Here is a 25543-nt window from a genome sequence, read left to right as displayed (position 1 = left end):
GAAGAATGTTTTTACAATACTGTATATTGATTTGATCGTGATTTTTACAAGCTGTTTCTATACACATGTGATTTTAGTTTACTGCTTGGTTACAGCAAGCCCAAATCTCCAGCTGCAATGTCTACCCCTTCACAAAGCACCCACTGTACATGCAAGACATTGACTCTGTTTTGTACTAACAGGAAAAAATCATTAACAAAACAGTGTGCATCATCTTATTAATAAGGAGCAGTTGTGGGGCTCTGTTATCTATAAAACATTGTGGGCATAATTTCTGAAGCTTTAATAGAGCAGCAGTATTCATCATGTTAGTAATAAGGAGAAGTCCCAGGGCTGATCCAGGCTCTATCCCAGTCATTGGGCTCTGTTATCTATAAAACATTGTGAACATCATTAAGCTTTAAGTGGGCTGGTCTTGGCGATGAACCCCAAACACTAACCACAGGGTCTTCTGTTTTCACACAGACACATTGAGAACTGGAGAGGTCTCCAGACACTGAATTCAGTGGACATGGAGCTCTACACTGGACTTCAAAGACTGTGAGTTCTGATTGCACGGATCTGTTTGTTTTCAGGGGATATTTTCTATTGTAATCCTTATCAATTGCTCTGGTCAAGGTAATGTATCTGCAGTATGAGATCACTAGTGCCATCCTAAAAGCATTGAAATGTATGTTTTTATTGTTTTCAGCACCATCATAAACTCAGGCCTTCGAAGCATACTGCCACGAGCCTTTGGCAAGAATCCACATCTGCGCTATATGTGAGTAAAAGGGTTCTAATGCAAACAACACTTATGTACTTCTTGAATGACTTGTTTAGATGCATTGCAGGGATTTGAGCAGTGTACACTTTAGACAGGGGAGGAAGGTGGCAGAATAAGAAATTGTTTGTCCAGCTCTCCTGTCTAATAAGAGCCCCTTAAGAAAGACGGAGCAAGGTGTTTCCAAATTGAGCTCCCCCAGTGGTGACTAGAGGAATTGTTTTGTAATGCAGCTTTATCAGAGTGTATGTGAATTTATGTGAGACAGGGAGTAGCAGAAAGAGCTATGAGATAGAAAGTGAATTCAGATGTGACTTCTTTCAAAGAGGATGGCAGCAGGCTATGGTATCCCAAAGATTCAGTAATTAGCAAGAGGTTTGATTTGCAACCTCTAACCAAAAAGGCCAATCCTCATGTCCATCAAATCCCTGGCTCATTTAGCGGACCTGAGTATCATTTCAATTGAAGGGGGGTGTTGTTTCTTGTATGATTATAATAAGAAGATCTGGCTGTATATGTGTGGTGAGGGAGGGGGGTTGAAGCCATCTAAATTACAATGGAGTGGACAAGTTAAATTGGAGTACCTCATTAACATGCAATGAATAGAGAATGTCACGACAGCCCCGTCCACTTAGTAACAAGCGCAGCAGATGTGCAGCTAATTGTACCTCCTTATAAATGCAGATTGGGGTACTATGGAGGTGGTGTGGAAGACTTAATTCTGGGCTGCAGAAGGGAGGGGGTTCAATTAGGAGTCGATGGTAAGGAAGGGTCTATATAACACTTGCAATGTATACTACAATATAGAAAATGGGCATCAGGATACTGTATAGAACATGGGCATCGGGATACTGTACAGAACATGGGCTTCAGGATACTGCATAGAACATGGGCATCAGGATACTGTACAGAACATGGGCATCAGGATACTGTATAGAACATGGGCATCAGGATACTGTAAGCCCAAGCTGTGTGACTCATCCTGTGCTCCTGGTGGCAGTGCTTTAACTAGGTAAGCCACTAGGGGACCCCTTTGTGTGTGAGTCTATATGAAACATGCTACTGCCAGACCTAAAACAAAGAGTGTAGATATACCAATCCAGCTGAGCTCAATATCAACGCAGAAAACTGCAAAGAAATCCAGGCACTCTTTATCAGAGACCAGGAGAAACCACAGTGGTGCATGTGAAATGTGTTTTATTAGTAATAACTTTGAGTCACCCAGTAACAGCGCTGTTCGTGACTGGTGGCAGCGTAGAGCAGGTTATTAGTACTATAACAAGGTTCCTGATCATTCATCATTTTACAAGAGCTTACGTACAACAGGTCATTTTACAACAGGTACCTGCTGGCAAGAGACTGAAACAGAAATATATTGCACAAATAAATAATACAAAAATATAAAAAGCAGTGCTGTGTATTAAACAAGCTGCAGGAGGTAGTTTGCTTGCCTGTTTCTATATTTTCTTCAGGAATGTATTATTTTAACACTGAGATTCCTATGTTATAATTTGCTCTCCTGTTTCAATGTTTGTACAGCCCATGTGTTCGTTTCTTGCTTGATGTGGGTGATACGCACCCTGGTGGAGCAGAGGGAAGATCCTGCTGTCTCTAAAGCAGAGGGAGGATTCTGCTCTCTCTATACCAGAGGGAGGATTATGCTGTCTCTATAGCAGAGGGAGGATTCTGCTTTATCTATAGCAGAGGAAGGCTTCTGCTGTCTGTAGCCTTGCTATACTTTACACTGGAGTTCACCCATTTACTTTGTTTCATTGCCTTTTAAAGCACTGAGTCACTGTATTCTGATTTCAGTGGAAGCACAGGGAGCTGTGCATCGACACCCCAGATCTTTATTATATGTGGCTGTGGGGCAGCTGTGTGTAGCTAGAGCGCAACAACCAGTACCTTTGATAGGTTTAATCACTGTAGCAATATAGTATTGTATTTCTTCAGAAACCGCTATCAGTGCTGTAAAAAAGAGATCCTGCTTTTTGCTCTTCAGTTGATACATCATAAAAAACATGTACAAAGTGGTGCTAATTGGCTTCTTTGTTTGCTTCGTGTCAGAGAGGCCAAGGAGATGGCAATGAAGAGAGAACTGCCATCTCTCCCTGTCAGAAAGGGGTTCCTTTATGGCAGAATTAAGCCACATTGCCTGGGGGCAGGCAGTGTGGAAAGAATATATTGCAGCTTTTGTTTAAATGGGTTATAAACAGAGACCTCGTCACTCTCCAGCACTGTCAATACAGCACCTAGCAAGACTAATGAATTCAAATCAATTACTGTGGTTTTAAATAAAGCACATCTGCTCCAATAAGATTTAGCTGCGGTACGAGGGTGTGTATATTCCTTTACTTTATTTTTTCAAAATAACAACAAGATTTACATTTTTCTCTCATAATTAAGCATCATCACATATGCAGATCATTTGCCAGTAGCAACGTTCCTTTGAGGTTCCTAGATTAAGCCTCCATGATTTAAACTGTAACAATTAGAAGCACCGTTGTGCCAATTAGAGCTGTCATTCTATCAATTGCACTCGCAGCAAAAAAAGTCCAAGCTACTGCCTTTGCATCTTCAGTACTATTGCCAATCATTGCCCACAGTTTCCATAGAATTGCAGACCACCCTTTTCCTTGCATTACTCGGTGATTGCCTGCATGTGTCTGTTTGTCTGCATCTGTGTATCTCTTGGAATTAAATATGTGTTTTCATCATGCTGTGGCTGTCTGAGTCCATTCCATGGCAGTGAGTTTTTCCACCTCAGGATTTCTAGCAGTTCGATTCAGAGTACAGGGTGACAGGTACTGTTTTGTCACTTCACTGGCAGTAGGAGACCATGCCAGCCAGTATGGCATCATGTGCAGATCAATACCTTGACTAGCGGTCTGTCTGATCCGGGAATATGCGGGACCCACTCTACTTCAGATCAATGGCATGGATGCTATGGGGGCCATTAATCAAAAGACAGGAATGTGAAAGTAAATGATTCTTACTTGTGGGAGGCAAAATGTTTAATGAGGTTTCCTTTTAGTACTTATTAGAATTCTATAAAGGAGACTATTCTGTAGCACTTAACTGCAGGCAGGTACATTGTTAATTTCAGGCTTTCATACAATAACAGACCACACAGCATTCCCTGCCTCCTCAATCAGTGCTCTGACTAACATGCTGTGTGCATAGCAGCTGGAAGTGTGCTTGCTGCTCTGTCACTCACTTTAAACAAGGAAACGGACACCTGTTTGGAAACCAAGAGTCTATTACACTGCTGCTTTGAAGCTGTGCTCTCTTTTTACGTGTCTTTTAAACTGGATAGGAGATGTGGTGTCTCAGCAGGATTATCTGGGGCTCTCTGGAAGAGAGCCATTGTGCACAGCTGCCCAGGCTCTCTTATTGGGGTTTTATGTTCTGTATTTAGGGGCGAGCACATCACTGAAATCACCTCCAACATTGGGACGTGAAGGGAAGCATCTGAACTTTGAGTGAGCTTTAAAACCATCGTTAGTGCCAGAGATAGCAGGGATAAAGAAAGGCTGGAAAATCATCAAAAGCCTGCAGAGAGGTAGTGGAACCGAGCCGCTGCTTGTTTGCTCTGTTCCACAGCATCTAACCTTTCTGAATTAGAAATCATTCCACAAGGCTTTGAATCAATGATAGAAAAGTCTTAACAAGAAGCAGGAAGATATTGCTGCTAGTCCTCAGGTTTATACACAAGCAGAGCTATGCACCATCTGTTCTCTCAAAACAGATTTTGCTATTATATACACCCATTTTACCAAGTACAATTTTTAATGCACACTGCACTGTTCACGTTAAAATTAAATATGTTCTGTGAGTGCTGAAATAGAAATGTTTGGAAAGTAAAAAGTGATGCACTTAACATTAATTGAGCTAAATACTGCCATGTCATGCAGTGTGCCTGTTTCTTCTTTAAAAACCTTTATAAGACCGCATTAGTGGAAGAGGCTGCAGAGATAACAAGTTAGCGGGGGCTCAGGTCTTTAGTGATGCTCCTTAAGTATATAAACCGTGTCCCCCACTTGTCTCTGTGTGAAACCTCACAGCAGAGTCCTCCTTCACTGTCTCTAATCCTGGAACAGCCACAATCTCTAATCCTCTTTGAATTTCCTTCTTCTGACAAAACCAGTGATAATCTACCATGGTAAAGGAGGTTTATCTCACAGAACACGTTGGAAAATGGTGTGAAAATAGAGCATTAGGTCAGCCCAGCGTGCTTTCGATTTGAAGTGAAAAATGACTTTATGCTGAATGAAATTAACTGTGATTTATACTCCCTAGGCTGTTCTGTTCTTTACACTGTTACATAATGCTTTATAAAAATGCTAGATGTTGCCTTCCACAGCACCCTGTGAACTTGTTCTGTACAGTACCTGTATGCATAAAGCCTTCTCTTACCCACACAATGATGGTCAGAGTCAGTCCAGAGGCAGTCCTGTGTAGTGCCCCCATGTCCCCACCAGGAACCTTCTTGAAATGTCTAATTTTGTGTATTAATTGAAATAGATGGTCAATGCTTTGTAAAGCGTGGTAAACCAATGAGAAATATTCAAAATTTGCAAACTGTGCAAATTGCAAATAAAGAGATGTGATGTGTTTTGGGGGAAGGGCATAACTCATCTGTTCTTAAACAGAGGGTTCATTCACTCCAATCCATCTTGCATGAGTATGTATTCAATACACACACAGTCCTTCAATGCAAGTCTTTTTGAAGAGCAATCCGTGCCAAACAGAACTCGAAGATCCCATTTTAAGCAAGTGTGAGGACAAAAGTAACTCTTAGTGGTGTAAAACTAGGAGAATTAGCATAGTGGTTTCTCAGACAGGGTTAACAGTAGCATTGTTATAGTGTTGTCTTACAAATAGGAATTTGACAGTGCTGCAATGTTGTCTTACAAATAGGAATTTGACAGTGCTGCAATGTTGTCTTACAGAAAGAAAGGTTTTAGAAATCTAGAGGACTAAAATCAGGGGCATCACTGTCAGGGATTGCTTGTAGACACAAGCCTCAACAGATCTGTTGTGTTTTTTTATATTACTTGAATGTGTATTAAATTATTAAAAAATCTGAGAGTGACCTGCACACTTGGAATTAATAATAATGATCACATGTATATGAAGATTCTTCTGGACAGAGATCAGGAATTGATCAGAGCTGTTTACATACAGAAGCAGGACTGGTCTAATGTAGAATTCATAACCTCTTGGAAAGAACATGCCTCATTCTTTGTGTCTACATAAAGGCAATAAGAGCTACTTGGGTCAGATTGTGATCAGATTGGATTGATGTAAAGAACTGAAATGGCTTGTTAAACATCACTGCGGTGTAACTCAAGGTTTATGTGGAGTAGAGCGTTTGCTGGTGTAGTCATTGTTCAGCTGACTGAGAGCTAGAGGGGAGGGGGTGAATGTGTTAAGAATTTAGGATGGGTCTGTCGGTCCGACCCAGCCCTGCACACAATGATGAACTGGTTCTCTTGTCATTTCTCCTCTGCACTGTCCTGTCTGTCAGCACACAATCAAGAGGAATTGATCGGTCACCACGAACACGAAGCAAGGATGAGACAGAGAGACAGGGAGGTCAGCTTGGAGATTCAAGTCTGCCTCTCAGAGAATTGCTTGTTTCTCAGACTAATAGGGTAGCCAGGGGACAGGGTAATGGCCTGTGACTTCTTGATAGCACTTTCCCTGAGTAGTATTATAAATCAGACAGAGACCTTTAGCTAATCATGGTGTAAAAAGAGATATGTTCTGTTGGTCCAGAAGTGGTGGATGTATCTTTATAATGGAGTGGGTATGAAGTGGTGGATGTATCTTTATAATGGAGTGGGTATGAAGTGGAGGATGTATCTATGTAATGCAGTTGGTATGAAGTGGTGGATCTGTCTGTTTAATGCAGTTGGTATGAAGTGGTAGATGTGCACTTTGGTGTAGTGTCTACTGTGCAGCTCATCACAGGGCGTGGAGCTGTCTTGTTGCCAAGATTCTTTGTTCTTCATTTCTCCCACAGAGGATCTTTTTTTAACACTCTTTCTGTATACTTAAACACTATAGGTATCTTAAGAGTGAAATGTATGCATCTTGCGCCTTCAATTTGAGAAATAGTTGAGACTGACATTTAATCTAAGCCTTGTCAAATGCAGCTGATTCACAAGGCAGGAACAAAGAGCTTGCAAAGGAAGAATGTAAACCATTTGATCAGAGACAAAAAAAAGTAATTTTGGCAAAATATTTTTATTTTTAACTCCAGCTGTGCCGTGCAAACAACTGCCTTTATTCTAAAATTCTTCAGCGTTCAATTCCCAAGAGCACCCTTAGTAAAGGAATTATAGTTTTAGCCCTTTTCTCTTATCATCAAGCAAGTTCACAGCTCTGTTCTCTTTATAGGGTATAACAGCAGAGTATTGATGTCCTGTAGTATAAATGTTCATACCTGTATGTAAACCCATCAGCTGTAGTGCTATGTTACAATGGGCTGATCCAATGGGACAGTGATGATGGCATTGGAGTTTGTGTATGAATGTTACAATGGGCAGATCCAATGGGACAGTGATGATGGCATTGGGGGTTTGTGTTTGAATGTTACAATGGGACAGTGATGATGGCATTGGGGTTTGTGTATGAATGTTACAATGGGCAGATCCAATGGGACAGTGATGATGGCATTGGGGTTTGTGTATGAATGTTACAATGGGCAGATCCAATGGGACAGTGATGATGGCACTGGGGTTTGTGTTTGAATGTTACAATGGGACAGTGATGATGGCATTGGGGTTTGTGTATGAATGTTACAATGGGACAGTGATGATGGCATTGGGGTTTGTGTTTGAATGTTACAATGGGACAGTGATGATGGCATTGGGGTTTGTGTATGAATGTTACAATGGAACAGTGATGATGGCATTGGAGTTTGTGTATGAATGTTACAATGGGCAGATCCAATGGGACAGTGATGATGGCATTGGGGTTTGTGTATGAATGTTACAATGGGCAGATCCAATGGGACAGTGATGATGGCATTGGGGTTTGTGTTTGAATGTTACAATGGGACAGTGATGATGGCATTGGGGTTTGTGTATGAATGTTACAATGGGACAGTGATGATGGCATTGGGGTTTGTGTATGAATGTTACAATGGGACAGTGATGATGGCATTGGGGTTTGTGTATGAATGTTACAATGGGACAGTGATGATGGCATTGGGGTTTGTGTATGAATGTTACAATGGGCTGATCAGTGATGATGGCATTGGGGTTTGTGTATGAATGTTACAATGGGCAGATCCAATGGGACAGTGATGATGGCATTGGGGTTTGTGTATGAATGTTACAATGGGACAGTGATGATGGCATTGGGGTTTGTGTATGAATGTTACAATGGGACAGTGATGATGGCATTGGGGTTTGTGTATGAATGTTACAATGGGACAGTGATGATGGCATTGGGGTTTGTGTATGAATGTTACAATGGGCAGATCCAATGGGACAGTGATGATGGCATTGGGGTTTGTGTATGAATGTTACAATGGGCAGATCCAATGGGACAGTGATGATGGCATTGGGGTTTGTGTTTGAATGTTACAATGGGACAGTGATGATGGCATTGGGGTTTGTGTATGAATGTTACAATGGGCAGATCCAATGGGACAGTGATGATAGCATTGGGGTTGTCTTTGAACTTTCTTACTAAATATACAGTTCTTCTTAGCAGAGAATATGTGTTACAAGTGCTCGTGGAGGATGTATTTGTTAAATCTCCTGTCTAGTTAGTTGTTTGAAATTTGAAATAGAAATGAGGATTTCAATTCACAAACTGGAAGGCCTAGTGAATGCTTCTTCCTGAATTAAGGGATTCTACTTATGGACACCCCAAAGGAAATTTTAAACCGCTATTGAATTTGCTTTTAATTCATGTACTGTAATAGTTTACTGAAAACAAGCTATTTATATTTTTCAATATTTTTTTTTTTTGTTTCTTAGATGCATGAGATTGAATGCTGGTAGGGAGCGCTGATGCCAATGAGGTGGCAGAAGGATTGCGGGTGGCAGTGGCAGGAAGCCATAAACAATTATATGCTAATTTCATCTTGCCTGCTGTTCTGCTAACTCCTTGCCTTTTACACTGCCTGGAAAGGCCTGCTCATTTATTTCACTTAAAGTATGACATCACCATGCCCTCTTATTTCCCTTCACAAGGATTATTATGCTTAGCAAAGGAGGGACTGTTCTAATCTTATCTGCCTAGGAAACACAATGCACAGAATTTCTTAAATGGATATGTGTCTTTGTGGTGCTTCAAGAAACACCCAGGTAAAACACCCAGTAGCTGCTTCTGTAGTAAATAGGATACTTCTTATTGTCACACGTTTTGGACTCTGTGTATTCAAAGCCACACAAAAACTATTTTGTTTGTAGTTGCTATTAATCTTTCTGCTGAACATTGCCAGGATCCAGGGAGGGGCCCTTTGGAAATGGAGGAGTGCCTTGCCATGTGGATTGTGCCACCAGCTTTCAAGCAAGAAAATAATGAAATAGTGTGTGCTGTCAGGGCTGTGTAGAGGCTTGTCTGGGTGAGACCTGAGCAACTATTCATGTCCTTACTGGGTCTGTTTATTACTCAAACAAGGGAACATGTGAATGATCCCTTACTTGAAGAAGTCTTCCATGGTGGATCTGATTGATGTGTGTGCCTAAAGGAAGATCAACTAGTCACCCTGTCGCTTAGAGTTGAATCAGGGAGATCCTTCTCAGATTTGCAGGGACTGTTTTAATTCAGGGGAGCGTTAAAACAGAATGTGCAAATTTGCATAGATTTTGGCACAGAATGCATTAGAATATCAATGGTGTGTGCCCCTCAGAAACAACCACCATATACAATAAGCAAGAAAACTCAGCTGCAATGAAATCCAGATAGCTCTGCCAGGCTCACAGAATGCTGCCATTTTATTCCATTTTAATTGTATTTCCCATAGCTGTGGAGAAACTTACTTTAATGCAACACCTCAATTTACATTTAAAGCAGTTAGAATGTATTTGGGACAGTGAAAAGTCATGAATAATTGACAGGTACTGCATCTGTTGGTTGTATGGGAGACACAGCTTCAAGAAATTTGGGGACAGCTGGAGGTAAGTGGGACAGAGCCTGGCATTTATAGCTCTAGGGTGCAGACAATATTGTGTAAGGCCAGTAGGTACCTGATCTATGTCATGCCTTTTTAAATGAGCTATCACTGTGTAAGTAGTAATGCATGATTTGTATCTATGTGATATTTAGAGAGTACAGGATGTTGGGAGGAAGAGCAGGTGTTTGAAAATTAAACACTGACAATGACCCTGTGAAGGTCACCCTTGGGGTGTTCTCAGGAGAGATAACTTGACAAGTCAAGCTGTTTCTCGTAGTGAAAGAATGTAGACAGCCAGCACTGCTTCTTGCTCTGTCCCTGATGTTCTGGTAGGAGCTGGTGCTGTCCAGGCTGTGTTTCTTGAGGTGGTATTTGCAAAGTTCACTTCTCTCTGATCAGATGGGTGCAAGAGTTTTCTGACAAGGTCCAAGGTCTAGCTGCTTGTAAAGACCACTATAGCGCCCAAAATCAACTGCAGAAAAACCGTGTCACTGAACAGTTACAAATATTTAAGAAAAGTAAACTTTTCCATAAAAGATGTTTTTTTCACAAATATTAAAATTGAAAAAAAGAGCAATAATAATATGTGTGGCGCCCACAGAAATGTGTTTTTCTTAACTGGTGCACATCTTGTATATTATACAATTATAAACAGCACTTTCTGCCTTCTGGCACAGATTTATGAATAAAACATTTGTTAACAGAATAATAAAACTAAGGCAGTTTGCCTGTTATGCTGGTTGTTGCCAAAACAAAATGTATTCTGTATGAATATGGTCTTGCACACATCATGTAGCTTCGGCAACACCAATCCTTAATCCAAACAATTGCAACCCAGGGGTCCTGCTACATAAGATAGAGCTAGTGCCTCTAAGACTAAGTATAGCAATGTAGCCAGTGTTCAGAACAGGGCTGGACAGGGAACCTGCGGACACTAAGACTCACATGTATTGTGTGGGTGATTCTGGAATCAACATGTCCCTGGGATACAATGATTCAATCAAAACCTGGGGAAGTAGAAGAGTAGAAATAGCTGCAGGCTGCATCTCGGATTAGTTCTCATAGCAGTCTGTGTGGTTCAACATGAGCATTGGTGGAATCAATTCCTTTAATGACACATCCTGCTGCAGTAGCAAGTGACAGAGTCCCCATAATTCCACAATCAAAAGGCATGCTGCCTTTAGTTAACACTGAAGGAACCTCTACAAGAATGTATGTGAAAGGAGTAAAGGAGAGATTATAGGAAACAGTTAACCATAGTAACCTTGTAAAAGAGAGTGGTTTGTGGTTGGTTGCACTTGAATAGAGTAACAGCTGAATATCTATTTTCTAATATAATTAGTAAGATAGGAGAAACAAACTATAGTCATGTAGGCTCTGAGCCTACTAGAGTATAAAGATCCATAGGGGCTTCATGGGAGATAACCTGATGAATTGTTTGTTCTCATTATGGTGCAGTGGTGTCAGTAAAGATAGTTTGTTGTATGGTGCAGTGGTGTCAGTAATGATAGTTTGGTGTATGGTGCAGTGGTGTCAGTAATGATAGTTTGTTGTATGGTGCAGTGGTGTCAGTAATGATAGTTTGGTGTCAGTAATGATAGTTTGTTGTATGGTGCAGTGGTGTCAGTAATGATGGTGCAGTGGTGTCAGTAATGATAGTTTGGTGTATGGTGCAGTGGTGTCAGTAATGATAGTTTGGTGTATGGTGCAGTGGTGTCAGTAATGAATGAGTTTGTTGTCATTATGGTGCAGTGGTGTCAGTAATGATAGTTTGTTCTCATTATGGTGCAGCAGTGGTTTGTTCTGTCAGTAATGATAGTTTGCTGTATGGTGCAGTGGTGTCAGTAATGATAGTTTGTTGTATGGTGCAGTGGTGTCAGTAATGATAGTTTGTTGTATGGTGCAGTGGTGTCAGTAATGATAGTTTGGTGTATGGTGCAGTGGTGTCAGTAATGATAGTTTGGTGTATGGTGCAGTGGAGTCAGTAATGATAGTTTGGTGTATGGTGCAGTGGTGTCAGTAATGATAGTTTGTTCTCATGATGGTGCAGTGGTGTCAGTAATGATAGTTTGTTGTATGGTGCAGTGGTGTCAGTAATGATAGTTTGTTGTATGGTGCTGGTGTCAGTAATGATGGTGTATGGTGCAGTGGTGTCAGTAATGATAGTTTGTTGTATGGTGCAGTGGTGTCAGTAATGATAGTTTGTTCTCATTATGGTGCAGTGGTGTCAGTAATGATAGTTTGTTGTATGGTGCAGTGGTGTCAGTAATGATAGTTTGGTGTATGGTGCAGTGGTGTCAGTAATGATAGTTTGGTGTATGGTGCAGTGGTGTCAGTAATGATAGTTTGTTGTATGGTGCTGGTGTCAGTAATGATAGTTTGTGCATAGTGCAGTGGTGTCAGTAATGATAGTTTGTTGTATGGTGCTGGTGTCAGTAATGATGGTGCAGTGGTGTCAGTAATGATAGTTTGGTGTATGGTGCAGTGGTGTCAGTAATGATAGTTTGGTGTATGGTGCAGTGGTGTCAGTAATGATAGTTTGGTGTATGGTGTCAGTAATGATAGTGCAGTGGTGTCAGTAATGATAGTTTGTGTGTATGGTGTCAGTAATGATAGTGCAGTGGTGTCAGTAATGATAGTTTGTAATGATAGTTTGTTGTATGGTGCAGTGTATAGTGCAGTGGTGTCAGTAATGATAGTTTGTATGTGTATGGTGCAGTGGTGTCAGTAATGATAGTTTGGTGTATGGTGCAGTGGTGTCAGTAATGATAGTTTGTTGTATGGTGCAGTGGTGTCAGTAATGATAGTTTGGTGTATGGTGCAGTGGTGTCAGTAATGATAGTTTGGTGTATGGTGCAGTGGTGTCAGTAATGATAGTTTGTTCTCATTATGGTGCAGTGGAGTCAGTAATGATAGTTTGGTGTATGGTGCAGTGGTGTCAGTAATGATAGTTTGTTCTCATGATGGTGCAGTGGTGTCAGTAATGATAGTTTGTTGTATGGTGCAGTGGTGTCAGTAATGATAGTTTGGTGTATGGTGCAGTGGAGTCAGTAATGATAGTTTGGTGTATGGTGCAGTGGTGTCAGTAATGATAGTTTGTTCTCATTATGGTGCAGTGGTGTCAGTAATGATAGTTTGTTCTCATTATGGTGCAGTGGTGTCAGCAATGATAGTTTGTTGTATGATGCAGTGGTGTCAGTAAAGATAGTTTGGTGTATGGTGCAGTGGAGTCAGTAATGATAGTTTGGTGTATGGTGCAGTGGTGTCAGTAATGATAGTTTGTTCTCATTATGGTGCAGTGGTGTCAGTAATGATAGTTTGTTGTATGATGCAGTGGTGTCAGTAAAGATAGTTTGGTGCTGTATGGTGCTAAAGACACTGCAGATCCTCTCAGTCTCTGTATCAGTACAGAATGGTGTGAATATCACTCAGAACGCTGTGCTAAAGACACTACAGATTCTCTCAGTCTCTGTATCAGTACAGTTTGAATTGCTTTTGAAATGTGCTGAATATCACTCAGAACGCTGTGCTAAAGACACTGCAGATTCTCTCAGTCTCTGTATCAGTACAGTTTGAATTGCTTTTGAAATGTGCTGAATAGCACACAGAACTCCGTGCTAAAGACACTGCAGATTCTCTCAGTCTCTGTATCAGTACAGTTTGAATTGCTTTTGAAATGTGCTGAATATCACTCAGAACGCTGTGCTAAAGACACTGCAGATTCTCTCAGTCTCTGTATCAGTACAGTTTGAATTGCTTTTGTTATACTACAGAAGTAGGGGAGCCAATCCAGTTGGCAGGTTAGTAACAAATGATTTGTGAAGTTTCTGAAGTTGGAAACATGCTAATTCCTAGCAGCAGTGTGGCTTGGTAACCCATTCCTGACAGCAGAGAGCTGCTGGTCACATTGAAATACAAAGCAGCCATCATCTAAATACCAGTTCTTTACAGAGAGACCCAGCTGTATTTATTGCAGGTGCTGTTTGCACAAAACTAATTAGGCTTCGATAATCTTCTTATTAACAGCATCTGCTCTTTATTTGCCTCTCTAAGGACAGTAAACTATATTAGCTGTTCAATTATGTTCACTTTTATTATAACTGTGAAATGATTTTTTAAATGGAAATCAATTATAAAAAATCAAGTTAAGGTTGTGTTACAGTTCAAACACCTCTTATCCTATGTACAGATGTCATCCTGTGCATAGAAGATGCAGCAAAATTGTAAGTTAAATAAACACCACAAGCATTTTTTTTCTTTAATAGCAGTTCCTGACAGAAATCTTTTAGTCTTGTGATTTCCAACACATGGTAGTTTATGGAGTCCGTTATTATAATTGAAATCATTGTGCACAGTTTGATCACCCAGAGCTGCACAAGATCACCCCTCCTGAACAATAAGAGACACACTGCATATTCACTTATCACACATACATTTACCGCTTTGGAACTGACTGCCTAAATGTGATAAAGTACATTCTGCATCTGTGTCCTTAATGGGCAGTGCTTCTATGTGGGAAAAAGGCTTACATCTGCAAAGCTCTATCTAGTATTCAGAATGATCTATTTATCTGGTTCTTTACAAATATAAAATAAAAAGTGTGCCCTGGTAGTTTTGCTATATGCATTCTAGTGAAAACAACAAAAGCAATAGAGATTGGATAAGTTTGAAAAACATACAAAACCCATTCATACCCCACCCTCATCACCACCCCCAGCAGGTGCCTCTGGACCAGTCTGATACCCCCATTATCACTTTAATGAGGCACTTACCAGGTCTGCGGCACTGGGTTTGAATTGCATGCTTATCAAAGAATGTCTGCTCTGCACACGAGAGAGCTGGGGTGTGGTATTACTCTTCTGATATTTCTTATCCTGTGATAATGAAGAGCACATGAGTTCCCAGGAAGCTTTGTAAAGGGGATCTCAATATATGAAAATTCATTGTTCTGCTTTTCTAACAAGCCAGGGAACAGAATGTTTTAAAAAAACAGATTCTAAGATAGATTACATTATTACTCCCTCTTTGCATATGATTTTCAAATTAATTTGATTGTTGTAACTTGAAAAGAACCACAAGTAACATTTTTCTGTTTTTTTTCTACAAATGTTATATGTTATTCATTAAGTGCTTGAAAAGTAATAAGACCTTTAGATGCCTTGGCTAGATCTCATATACAAATCAATAGACACATTAAAGGTACATTAAAGGTGAATATACTGAACTGCAATCCACGGCGTTGGTAGCAAATGCAAGTGGAAACAAAGCTGGTTAAAACACAGGAAGCAGAGAGTACTTGTAAGAGGGGAAACCTCAAACTGGGGCTGATGTTTCTTATCTACATCGAGGACTTAGATCAGCGGATAAGTAGCAAGCCTGTCAAATTTGGTACTATGGTCACCACAGCACCAAAGGGACATTATGGCCCTGGAGAGAGTCCCACAATAGACAAACAGACTAATCCCATGGCTTAAAGGAATGAGCTATAAAAATGGGCTGAAAGAACTGAATCTATTCAGTCTAGAACAAAGCATTTGAGATATGGAATGGATGTCTAGTCATATTGTTGAGGAAGGGTCAGCTGGATCCTTTAAGACTCGACTTGACAAAATTCTGAAATCAATCCGCTGCTAGGAACCGGAAGAGTGCTGATGTGTTGAATAGCTTCCTCTCGTTCGTACATTTACTCAAGTACGAATCAATAGATGGTACGTTAAAGGTAAATAATGAAACTAAATGAACTTTGCAGAGAGCAGATCAAATTTGAGCACTGGAGAAAGTATTCATTTATTTGTTAATTTAAAAATATTCTCACAGAATAAACATGTCCTGTTTCTAAAGGCACCCAGGCAGACAGCATTGAAAGTAAGTTATAATAGAGAAAAGCCCATACAGTGCTGTACAATTACAACATCAGTGCACTGCACATAGAAATCAGCACTCTGTGGCCACTGTATATTATCATGAGCTTGATTACAAGAGGAGGCTGCATAACTGCAAAGCTTAGTCTGCCTAATTGTTTCTTGTAAGCAGGCATACGGATCGTATTGAGGTGCAATATTAGCACACTGGCCACTACCATCATGTTGTGTGAAGCTTGTTGCAAGCTTCAATTCCACTTGTGAATTTTGGAAAGAGCAGTTTTATTCATTTGTAGTTTTGTCTTGATTTCCAAAAGCAGAGGGCTAGGAATCATGGCACCCTTCCCCTCTCTTGGTCAGGAGTGATAATGAGATGCATAGCAGAAGGGCATTGCCAGCCCTGATATGAACTCTGAGTTAGTGACACTGATATGCTTGAGTTAAAGAGCTACAGACAGCACCCTGTGCTGAAACTGGGAGATAAATTAGGGGAGATGCCAATCTTCAACTCTTGTTGGAAATGAGGTACAGTTTGCTGTATGTATATCTATTTAAACTGTTTCACCGCAAATAGACGAATAACGCCCTTAAAACTTGCAAAGAAAACATCAAATGGACATGGTCCAAAGACGTTATCAGTACTAAAACCAAGGACCCTCAATATTAATTAGTGTGTTTTTTCTGTAGAAATGTTGTCTAGCAAGAACATTGGCATCATTTGCAAAGCAGTTTTGAATTATTGCTTATTAGGTTTCAAAATAACTTAAGTGTTACAATTCACTGCAATATCTAATTTTGGATGTCATGCTTATTTACAGCAATAACAGAATGTATTCCTGTTATAACACAACGACCAATTATACAACCTTGAAGATTTGTAAACCTGGTGGTGGTTTTGTCATCGCAATTAAAACAAGAGAGTCGGATAGGGGTTATAACCGTTTTGGTTTAACACAACTATTTCACTGCAATTTGATTTGATTTGATTAGACTTCTTCAAGGTAATGAAGTGAGTAGTTTTTATGCCACCTTGGCCCAACATTAAATAAACTATCCACAACTCTGGTGCATGAACTGCCTTTTTAAACCACAAAAGCTGCCACAACAAGCGCACTGTGCCATTACACTGTGAGGGCAGGTTTTAAACACCATACATTTGCCGAAAGGTGGATTCAGAGACAACAGCACGTCAAGGGTGCGGCAACAGAATGGACGCAGAGCCTGCTGGCCAGAGAGCCCCAGGAAAGCGCTCTGAATCGGGGGTCCACCTTCAGAATTGAAGGGCCAGGGCATGCATGGAGGCAACCATCCAGGCCTCTCCAAAGTCTTCCTGCACATTGTACACAGCAGCCCAGACAGGGGCATGCAATGTAATGAAAATAATGGAGTGGATCGATTTCTTGTCACCAGGCCTGTGTTTGGTTTTTAAAGATTTCATCTATTCAATAAATATTGATAATGAGGCCTGTTTGTTTCACTGCATCCTTCAGAGAACCACATTTGTGGCTGGGCCACATTCAAACAGAATGGACTTTTCTGGGGTTTGAAGATCGACCAAAGATTTTCCAGTACTGAGCAGGGTTTTGTTTGACCACAGTACTAAGGAAATCCCAGAACTGAACAGGTAATAATCCACTTGTTGTGAACACCGTCCTAGCTCTGTCTGCATCCCCACAGCACACATTTCAACATTAAGCAGCCGACGTGGCTCGGAGATAGCATTGCACTCTCTGTGTTACATTTCCTGGATCTAACTTTCATGTACATTTTTCTTTGTTGAATACCGAGTTATTTCTTTTCTTTCTATGTAAAATGGATATTGAACTTGTTGATTTCAGATCTTTGTATTGGAATGGCTGCTGAGTTCCCCTCATTTCATTGACAGTTTAGACAATCACATGCAGGCAGTGTGTTATTTCTTTTCTCTCTCTTTTTTACTTGACAGAAATCTTTCCAGAAACCCGCTGAGCACCCTGTCATGGCAGCTCTTCCAGACACTGCAACTCTCTGAGCTGTAAGTTTTGAAAGAAGACATTCTCCAATTCCTAAAGCCCACAGGCTGCATCAAGACAGAAGGAACTTAACCCAGAGTCCTTCCAGAGGGTTACACAACGCTACAGTCTCATTTTCCTGAAATACTGGAGCAAAGCTTACTTTTCAATGGTCTGTGTTAAAATGGGGCAGCACACAAAGACAAGGGCTATCTATATCTGCAGATAAGGATTCCTATTCTCAGTAGAGTTCAGTAACTTGGATAAGGGACCTTCACATATATAATATAGAGAAGAAAATATAATAGAAATCTCAAACTTGGATATAGCAACACAGCACCTCTCTGTACACCTCCAAACAGCACATTATATTTACAAAAATATGAAGCCCTCAATAAAAAAGAAAGAAAGAAATAACAGCACTACATTGCAATTTGTTTTAATGATAAAAGGGAATTAAAACATATTTCTTTGGTATGGAAATGTATGGGTTTTTTTCCCTGCATGATCAACAAGTTAATCATTCTTATGTTTTGTTCATTTCTGAAGGTTTATTTCTAAGGGATTGCATTGAGAAACGGAGGCAGACAGCAGCATAGCACATCACATAAAATACAATAAACAGACAAATTTAAAAAAAAACATGTACATCTATTACATTCTGAACCAGGGGTGTGCACAACGGGGTCAAGCAGGGACACTGGCCCCTCCAATAATCATCTCCAGAATATTGATTTCTGCTTATCAATGTATTACGTTTGCACTTTCTGTCACTGACACTCACAAACTGAACAGATTTCCTCATAACGTGCCATTACTTGCACTTGTACTTGGACACGTTCCCTGATAAGTGAAGTTAAGAAATGGAGCGTGTGTCCCCTTCATGTTTGAATCCCACTGCAGTGGTACAATCTGTGGAAAAACAGCACATTTTTTAATTGTGCTATTTTATGCTAGCACTTTTTTGCAGAGGGAGAACATTGATTTAACCAGTGCAGTAAATGTCGTAGAGAGTTTAAACGGACGAAAAGTTAATTCAATGAGTACTTTTTAAAAGCTGTTAATCGTGCTAATGAACTGAATCTGCAAATGCCATCATTCCAGAAAATGGGAAAATGTTATGGGACTCACACAGCCAGAATCCTAAGTTTTTCAACCTTTGCAAGATAAATATTTAATCAGAAATGTACAAAAATACTCCAAGCTGGTTCCTAGCTTGAAAACTGAAAACTGTTAGTATACTGAAGGGAAAGCTCTTATGAATCCTGGAGTAACATTTATTCAGCACATACCATCCAAAAATGTTTAAACCAAACCAAAATATTTTATTGTGTACTAAAACAAAGTATACATTATTTGAACTGGCCTGGACCTAACAGCTAATCAAACTGACAGCATCCTGGCTGGCTTTGAAAGAGATGATGCAACACCATCAACAACAACAAGACGTTTAATCAAAAACTGACAATGTCCAGGGAAAGATCACTTCACTTATACTGTTTCCAGCGGTCTTTTCATTTTTCTTACATATATATATATATATATATATATATATATATATATATATATATATATATATATATATATATATATATATATATATATATATATATATATTTCCCCTAATATCTTAAAATCAAATATAAACTAAACTGACTCCCCCAGGAGAGCCCTCTTTCCAAAAATTTCTTTTTAAGATGGAGCAATACAGATTAGCTGGGCCCTGGCCCTGTTTAGAATGTATGTTTAAAGCTTGTTATTGTTATTGAACGAGGTAGAGAGCTAAAGAATTAACATTTCCATTGCTGAATATTTTATTTGTTTGCTTTTGTATTGATATCATATTGAAATTTAACTTGCAGTTGCAATGCTTATCCTCACTGGCTTACCAGAGCTGCTGTTTGTAGTAATCTGAGGCCAGCCTGTATTTTAATTTTAAAATATATTAATGTCACCAAGGATTGGGAAAAATCCATTATTACCTAGAGACGTTATATTTTAGAAATGGAAGTCAAGAAAACCTGTCTAGGCAGTAGTTTGAGATCTACTCAGCAACACTATAAATTTAATTAATTTACAACCAGTTCAAACAGTTTCTGTAGACCAGTGTCTTCTGCTCAAGTTCATTCGCAGTTTAGATACAAATGTCTTATTACACAACAGACCTTTAAATTCAGAGGCTGTTCTGCAAAATGACTTTATTGCTCCAAAGAATGAGTTAAAAATACAGGTTGCCTGTACAAATTTAAGCATTCCCATAGAGACTTTCAAGAGAAGCATGAACAACTTGTTTACTGGGCATGTTTGTGTGGTGTTCTGTGCCCTGTGCAGTACACACAGCAGCGGGCAACACATGCTTTGCTCTCCAGACTCAATGTGATAGATGTTTGGGGCCACTCAGTGGGAATAGACATTGTTGTCCTTAACCTACTTCCATCCCCGTGTGACTGAACCAAGTCATGTGCTTTCCTGCAGGAGGCTGGATAACATCCTGTTCAACTGCAGCTGTGACATTCGCTGGGTGCAGCTGTGGCAGCAGCGAGGGGAGGCTGGGCTGCACACCCAGCAGCTGTTCTGTAAGACTGGGGAGTCGGAGGTGATTCCACTCCAGGACATGAACATCACACTGTGTGGTAGGGCACACTATCTACTCACAAAACTCAACACAACTCAAACAAACAGTACTTGCTATGGACAATTGTATAGGATCACTCTGATGAATTAACACAATGCTCTGTGCATTGGAATTAATTGAATAGGTCTTACTGGCCTGCCCAGGGCTGCTTGGAACATTAACAAGCAAAACATTCCTGCTGCAAGTTTATTGCTTTCTCCTTAGAAAGCAGCACTCAGGAGCCCTAGTTAGTGTCTGTCTGTCTGTATAGTTATGTGTTCTGCCTTTTTATGTGAATTATAATTTATTATAGGGATATTTACCATTTACACCATGCAGTTACTGAATAACCAGTTCTGTGCAATAGAGGTTACCTTTTAAGCAGGGAACACTGTAGCTCCATGCAGTCAGACACACCTGAAAGTTATACAAATTCTACTCTGCTGTATATTCCATGTAATCTTAAACAGCCTTAGAAAAACACCAGTGGAGCCGGTAACATGCTGATTGTTGCTTGTTTTCAACATTTAAATACCATTGCAGCTGTGCTATTACAAAGAAATGGAAGCAGGGTATTAAACACGCTGCAGCCTCTGACTCGTCTCCCTGCCTCTCTTCCTTGCCAGACCTACCAGAGATCAGTGTGAGCCACAGTAACCTGACGGTCATGGAGGGGGAGAGCGTGGTGGTCACCTGTAATGGCTCGGGGTCCCCCTTGCCCGACGTCGACTGGATTGTCACAGGCCTTCACTCCATAAACACACACCAGGTGAGAACGGCTGTACTGAGGGAGTGCTGTGGGCGCTCATTGAAGTGCTTGGAATGTGGATGTGATAGATGGGTTTGAGCAATGTGATTGTTTTCAAAAGCCAGGCTGCTGCACACTGCTGCTTGCATTGACTCGCTCTTTCTCTCCCCTTACCCTCAGACCAACGTGAACTGGCCGAATGTTCACTCCATCAACCTGACTCTGTTCAATATCAGCTGGGAGGACAACGGCTTTCAGTTGACCTGCATCGCGGAGAATGTGGTGGGGATAACCAACTCCACTGTCCTGCTGTCCGTTCAGTGTGAGTGTTATTGAGCTGTGCTCATCTCTGCCCCATGTCTTTGGCTCTTTGCCACTCGAGGACACTTCTGTTGAAGTTGCTTCTCAGGTATGCACACCGTACTCACACTCACACTCACACTCACACTCACACACTCACACTCACACTCACACACACACACACACACACACACACACACACACACACACACACACACACACACACACACACACTCACACTCACACACACTCACACTCACACACACACACACTCACACTCACACTCACACTCACACTCACACACACACACACACACACACACACACACACACACACACACACACAGATCAGTAACAGTGCTGTAAAGACAAATCCTGCACCTGTTGGGTGGATATAGACTGAGATGTCTCCTGCACCTGTTGGGTGGATATAGGCAGATTTACTTTCTTTATTTCTACAGCTGCATTCTTATAACAAATCCTCTGAAAGTATGGTAAAAACAAACTTATCAGTTTGGTCAGAAAATGTTTGGTAAGGATTTCACTTCTCTTTAAAGATTCTTGTTGAACATTTGAGCAATATTGGGTCACTTTGTGGTACTGGAAACTATAAAAAAAATCCTTTTAAAAAATAGAAACCAATACAAGGGAAGTCTGTCTCACTAGGTGTGAATTATTAAGATTTTTGCTGGCTGGTTTATATACTTCACACTCTAGTCTTGTTCTAAGACTCTGACTCTGAGTATGAGAAGGTCAATTCACTGGCAGGCTAATGATTAATTTATTGAAATGATTATGTTCTGAGGCTCTGACTCATTTCACTCTGTTCAGCTCTTGCAGCAGGTCCTCAGTTGCAGGACCAGACCTCAGGCCTAGTTTCACCTGAGCAGCCAATAGCTTCACAGTGTAGCAGAGCTTTGTGCACAGGGGAGGTAGGACAAGGACAACATCTTTCAGAAATTAAACAAATACAAAAGCAGGAAATAAGCAGCAAAGTCCATTGCCTCACTGTAAAGCCTGTGCCCCCCTGCACTGCAGACCCCCCACACATCGTGAAGCTGGTGGAGCCTGAGCGCAGACACGACACATGCGTGGAATTCATTGTGCGCGGGAACCCTCCTCCAGAGCTACGCTGGCTGCACAATGGAGTGGAGATCGGGGACAATGGATACATCTACACTGACAAGGGAGACTACCAGGACTACCAGGAGGGCTGCCTGATCTTCATAAACCCCACACACTACAACAACGGCAACTACACCCTGGAGGCATGGAACGGGCTGGGCTTTGTCAACGACACTATCTATGCACACTTCCTGCACGCCCCCTTCGAGGGTGAGTGGGGGCACTTTCTGGGGCATGCCTGACTGCTCCGGTTAGGGTGCAATCCCAGGAGAGAGGGGACCCACAATTCATTACACAGGGAGCTGCTGTTTTTTTTAGTTGCACCATGTTACCAGTATATTATGGTTCAAGGAAGTTTTTGAAACATAAAATTGAAAAATACCAGTAAATTCTGTGTTAAAGTTTTACGCCATTCACCAGTATTATAGAATGAAATAAGCTACACCGGCGTGTATATTAAACCACACAAGAGTTAAGACAGTAGAGAGCAATTAAGATCTTCTTTAGTACTTATCCAATGTCACTGTTAGGGTTAATATACATATTGTCACAGATGTATGGTGCTGAATTACCTTGATTAACCACTGGGCAGCTATTGCTGTATGGCTTGTTTGAAAAGGTTTTTACTCTAATTTGCAGCCTTAACCTTTTCTGGAAAAGGTAACACAAGCAATTGTACTGAATACCTCAAGTAAGTAACCTAGATGGACATTAGACTCCTACAACCCTGTGAAACAATAAAGCAGCATTTCAATTTTTCTGTGTGGCTTTCATGTGGTCAGATAACAACTACAGGTGTAATTACAGCACTCTGCATCACTATTGTATTGAAAATGTTTTAGTGAGGTTCTCTTTTTGCAGTTTTTATTCCATGATTTTTCCTTGTTTTCCCCTCCACAGAAACCGAAGACCCCAGTAAGTCTGTGCTGTAATACATTGATATACTACAGTAAATGAAGACCCCAGTGCTGTAATACATTGATAGAACACAGTAACTGAAGACCCCAATAAATCTGTGCTGTAATACATTGATATAATGGACACAGGATGAAAAACAGATGAACAAAAAGGCTGTATGTCCTCATGTGTTTATTAAGGGCTCAAGCAAACCATGGTGCTATCAGTAAGTCTTTATTCTAAGTTAACAGTAGCAACACTTCCTTTATTGAAGGTGAACTCTATCTTGGTTGGTCATGTATTCTACAAGCATACTTGACACCCAAAGTGTGGTTTCTGTGCCAATGTAACCATCATATGAAAATGAAAGGCAGTGCATTCTTTGACGTTGACCTTCATCTTTCACCTTTCATGTCCACTTCATAGCACCTCCATAACCCCTTCAGATCACTTCATTATAACATGCAGACTTCATGGGGTGGGTGACTGGCAAGGATTGTCAATAAAGTGGATTGACTCCCTCAACAGCACAGAGGGTTTACACACAGTCAAACCCTGCAGAGATGTGCTGAGCAGTCCCAGCAAAGGATAAGACTACAACTTGTCCAAATCAACCCAAGATGAATGGATTGAAAGTTCAACAGATGTGATGCAGTGATGCTAATTATTATTGAGCAGGCCTGGGTATCTGGAATGCAAGAGGGGGGCTGCACTGATTCTCTTCACTGTTGAACTCTGCCCATGGCAGTCCAACAGCCAATGAACTGGTTGTAAAACATCCAGTTCCCCTCGTCTCTCAAGTGCTATACCTGCTCACTTAATACCACAGTTACATAGTTCAGATTCTATCTATACTGGTTCAGCTTGATTTGTTTTGTGTTGTTTTGTTTGTTTTTGAAATGTGACAAGTTCACAAAAAACAATACACTCTGTAGGTAATAATAAAAAACCCTAACCCTAAATGTCTGTTAAGTATCTTTAAGTAAATAGATATTTTCTCTGAACAGACATTAATTACTGGACATATACGTTCTGCTTGGAATTACGCAGTCCCTTGTGCAGTGATTAATATTGTGATAGTCTTTCAGCAAAAAGGAAAATCTGATTTGGTTGTACATGTATGTAAAGTACAGCATAGAAATATGTATCTGGAAGATCAAATATTAGTCATTATCTATTTAAGAATAAGAAACAAAGAATTTATCATAGCCCCATTATTCTAGTTTTTACAGCACTGTTGGAATGTGTTGCATACTGTAAGGACAGTGAGGTTAATTTGATGATAAGAACATCTAACCTGGTCTCTGTCTCTCTGCTAGTGTATTCTGTTACCCCCACGCCTCCTATCAGTGTGACTCACAAGCCAGAAGAGGACACTTTTGGGGTGAGTGTGCTGACAAACCCCACTGCCTTTGTTTGTTTATCACAGAACCTCAGGTCATTATAAAGATCTCCTGACTGTTTCTGTCTGGAGGTTTTCAGACATCCACTTCATGGCAGATTGACTCATTCCAGGTTTGGTAAGCTTGAAATTAAATGAAATTAAACCAATTATAACATTTGGTTAAGCTCCAGAGTAGCTCAAACTGCTAGTTCCATTCATGTGTTTTTGAAGTTTAGATTTTTCATAGGTTGAGCATTTATTTTGTATCTTATGTAAATCTTGCTGTAAACTTAGTAAAAAATATTCTGTGATATGAATAAAAAAGCAGACCTAGTCAAGGCTAAATTCTGCATTATTAATGGTTACATCTGGAATATTTTGAGCTGTGTGGGTAATAGGGATTGGGTTCCATTAATGACCAATGAAGCGCTTTTAAATGTTATATTTCTAACTTGTTCATATGACAGAGTACACTTCAAACGCTGTGGTAAACTTTTCTAAGGGATATGACGAGTTGACCAGTGTGGTGTTCCTGTGTTCACAGGAGTGTTTTATATCCCAGGGCTCTCTCTCCACTGCAGGTCTCGATTGCAGTCGGCCTGGCCGGATTCGCCTGCGTCCTTCTTGTGGTGCTCTTCGTCCTCATCAACAAATATGGACGCCGCTCCAAGTTTGGAATGAAAGGTAAGATGGATTTTTCTAAGTTCCCTTGGGTGTGAGCT

The 25543-nt window shown here is 40.5% G+C and overlaps 1 protein-coding gene across 3 annotated transcripts in view; it reads left to right on the top strand.

Moving 5' to 3' along the window:
• LOC121299323 (NT-3 growth factor receptor-like) overlaps positions 1–25543 on the top strand; it is an 82857-nt gene that overhangs the window by 12182 nt on the left and 45132 nt on the right. For 2 of the 3 annotated variants that reach the window (XM_041227006.1, XM_041227007.1), the window contains exons 2-11: positions 466–540; positions 692–763; positions 17709–17777; positions 20230–20387; positions 20995–21137; positions 21297–21438; positions 22454–22750; positions 23441–23455; positions 24757–24821; positions 25403–25505. In XM_041227006.1, coding sequence (XP_041082940.1) covers positions 466–540; positions 692–763; positions 17709–17777; positions 20230–20387; positions 20995–21137; positions 21297–21438; positions 22454–22750; positions 23441–23455; positions 24757–24821; positions 25403–25505 — 1139 coding nt within the window. Of the gene's footprint in view, positions 1–465; positions 541–691; positions 764–17708; positions 17778–20229; positions 20388–20994; positions 21138–21296; positions 21439–22453; positions 22755–23440; positions 23456–24724; positions 24822–25402; positions 25506–25543 lie in introns of all 3 variants that reach the window. The other variant, XM_041227008.1, reaches the window with a different exon arrangement.

This window comes from Polyodon spathula, chromosome 24 (genome assembly GCF_017654505.1).
Source record: "Polyodon spathula isolate WHYD16114869_AA chromosome 24, ASM1765450v1, whole genome shotgun sequence".
Taxonomy (NCBI): domain Eukaryota; kingdom Metazoa; phylum Chordata; class Actinopteri; order Acipenseriformes; family Polyodontidae; genus Polyodon; species Polyodon spathula.
Note: the sequence above shows the minus strand (reverse complement) of the source record. Positions and strands in the feature narration are given on the sequence as shown.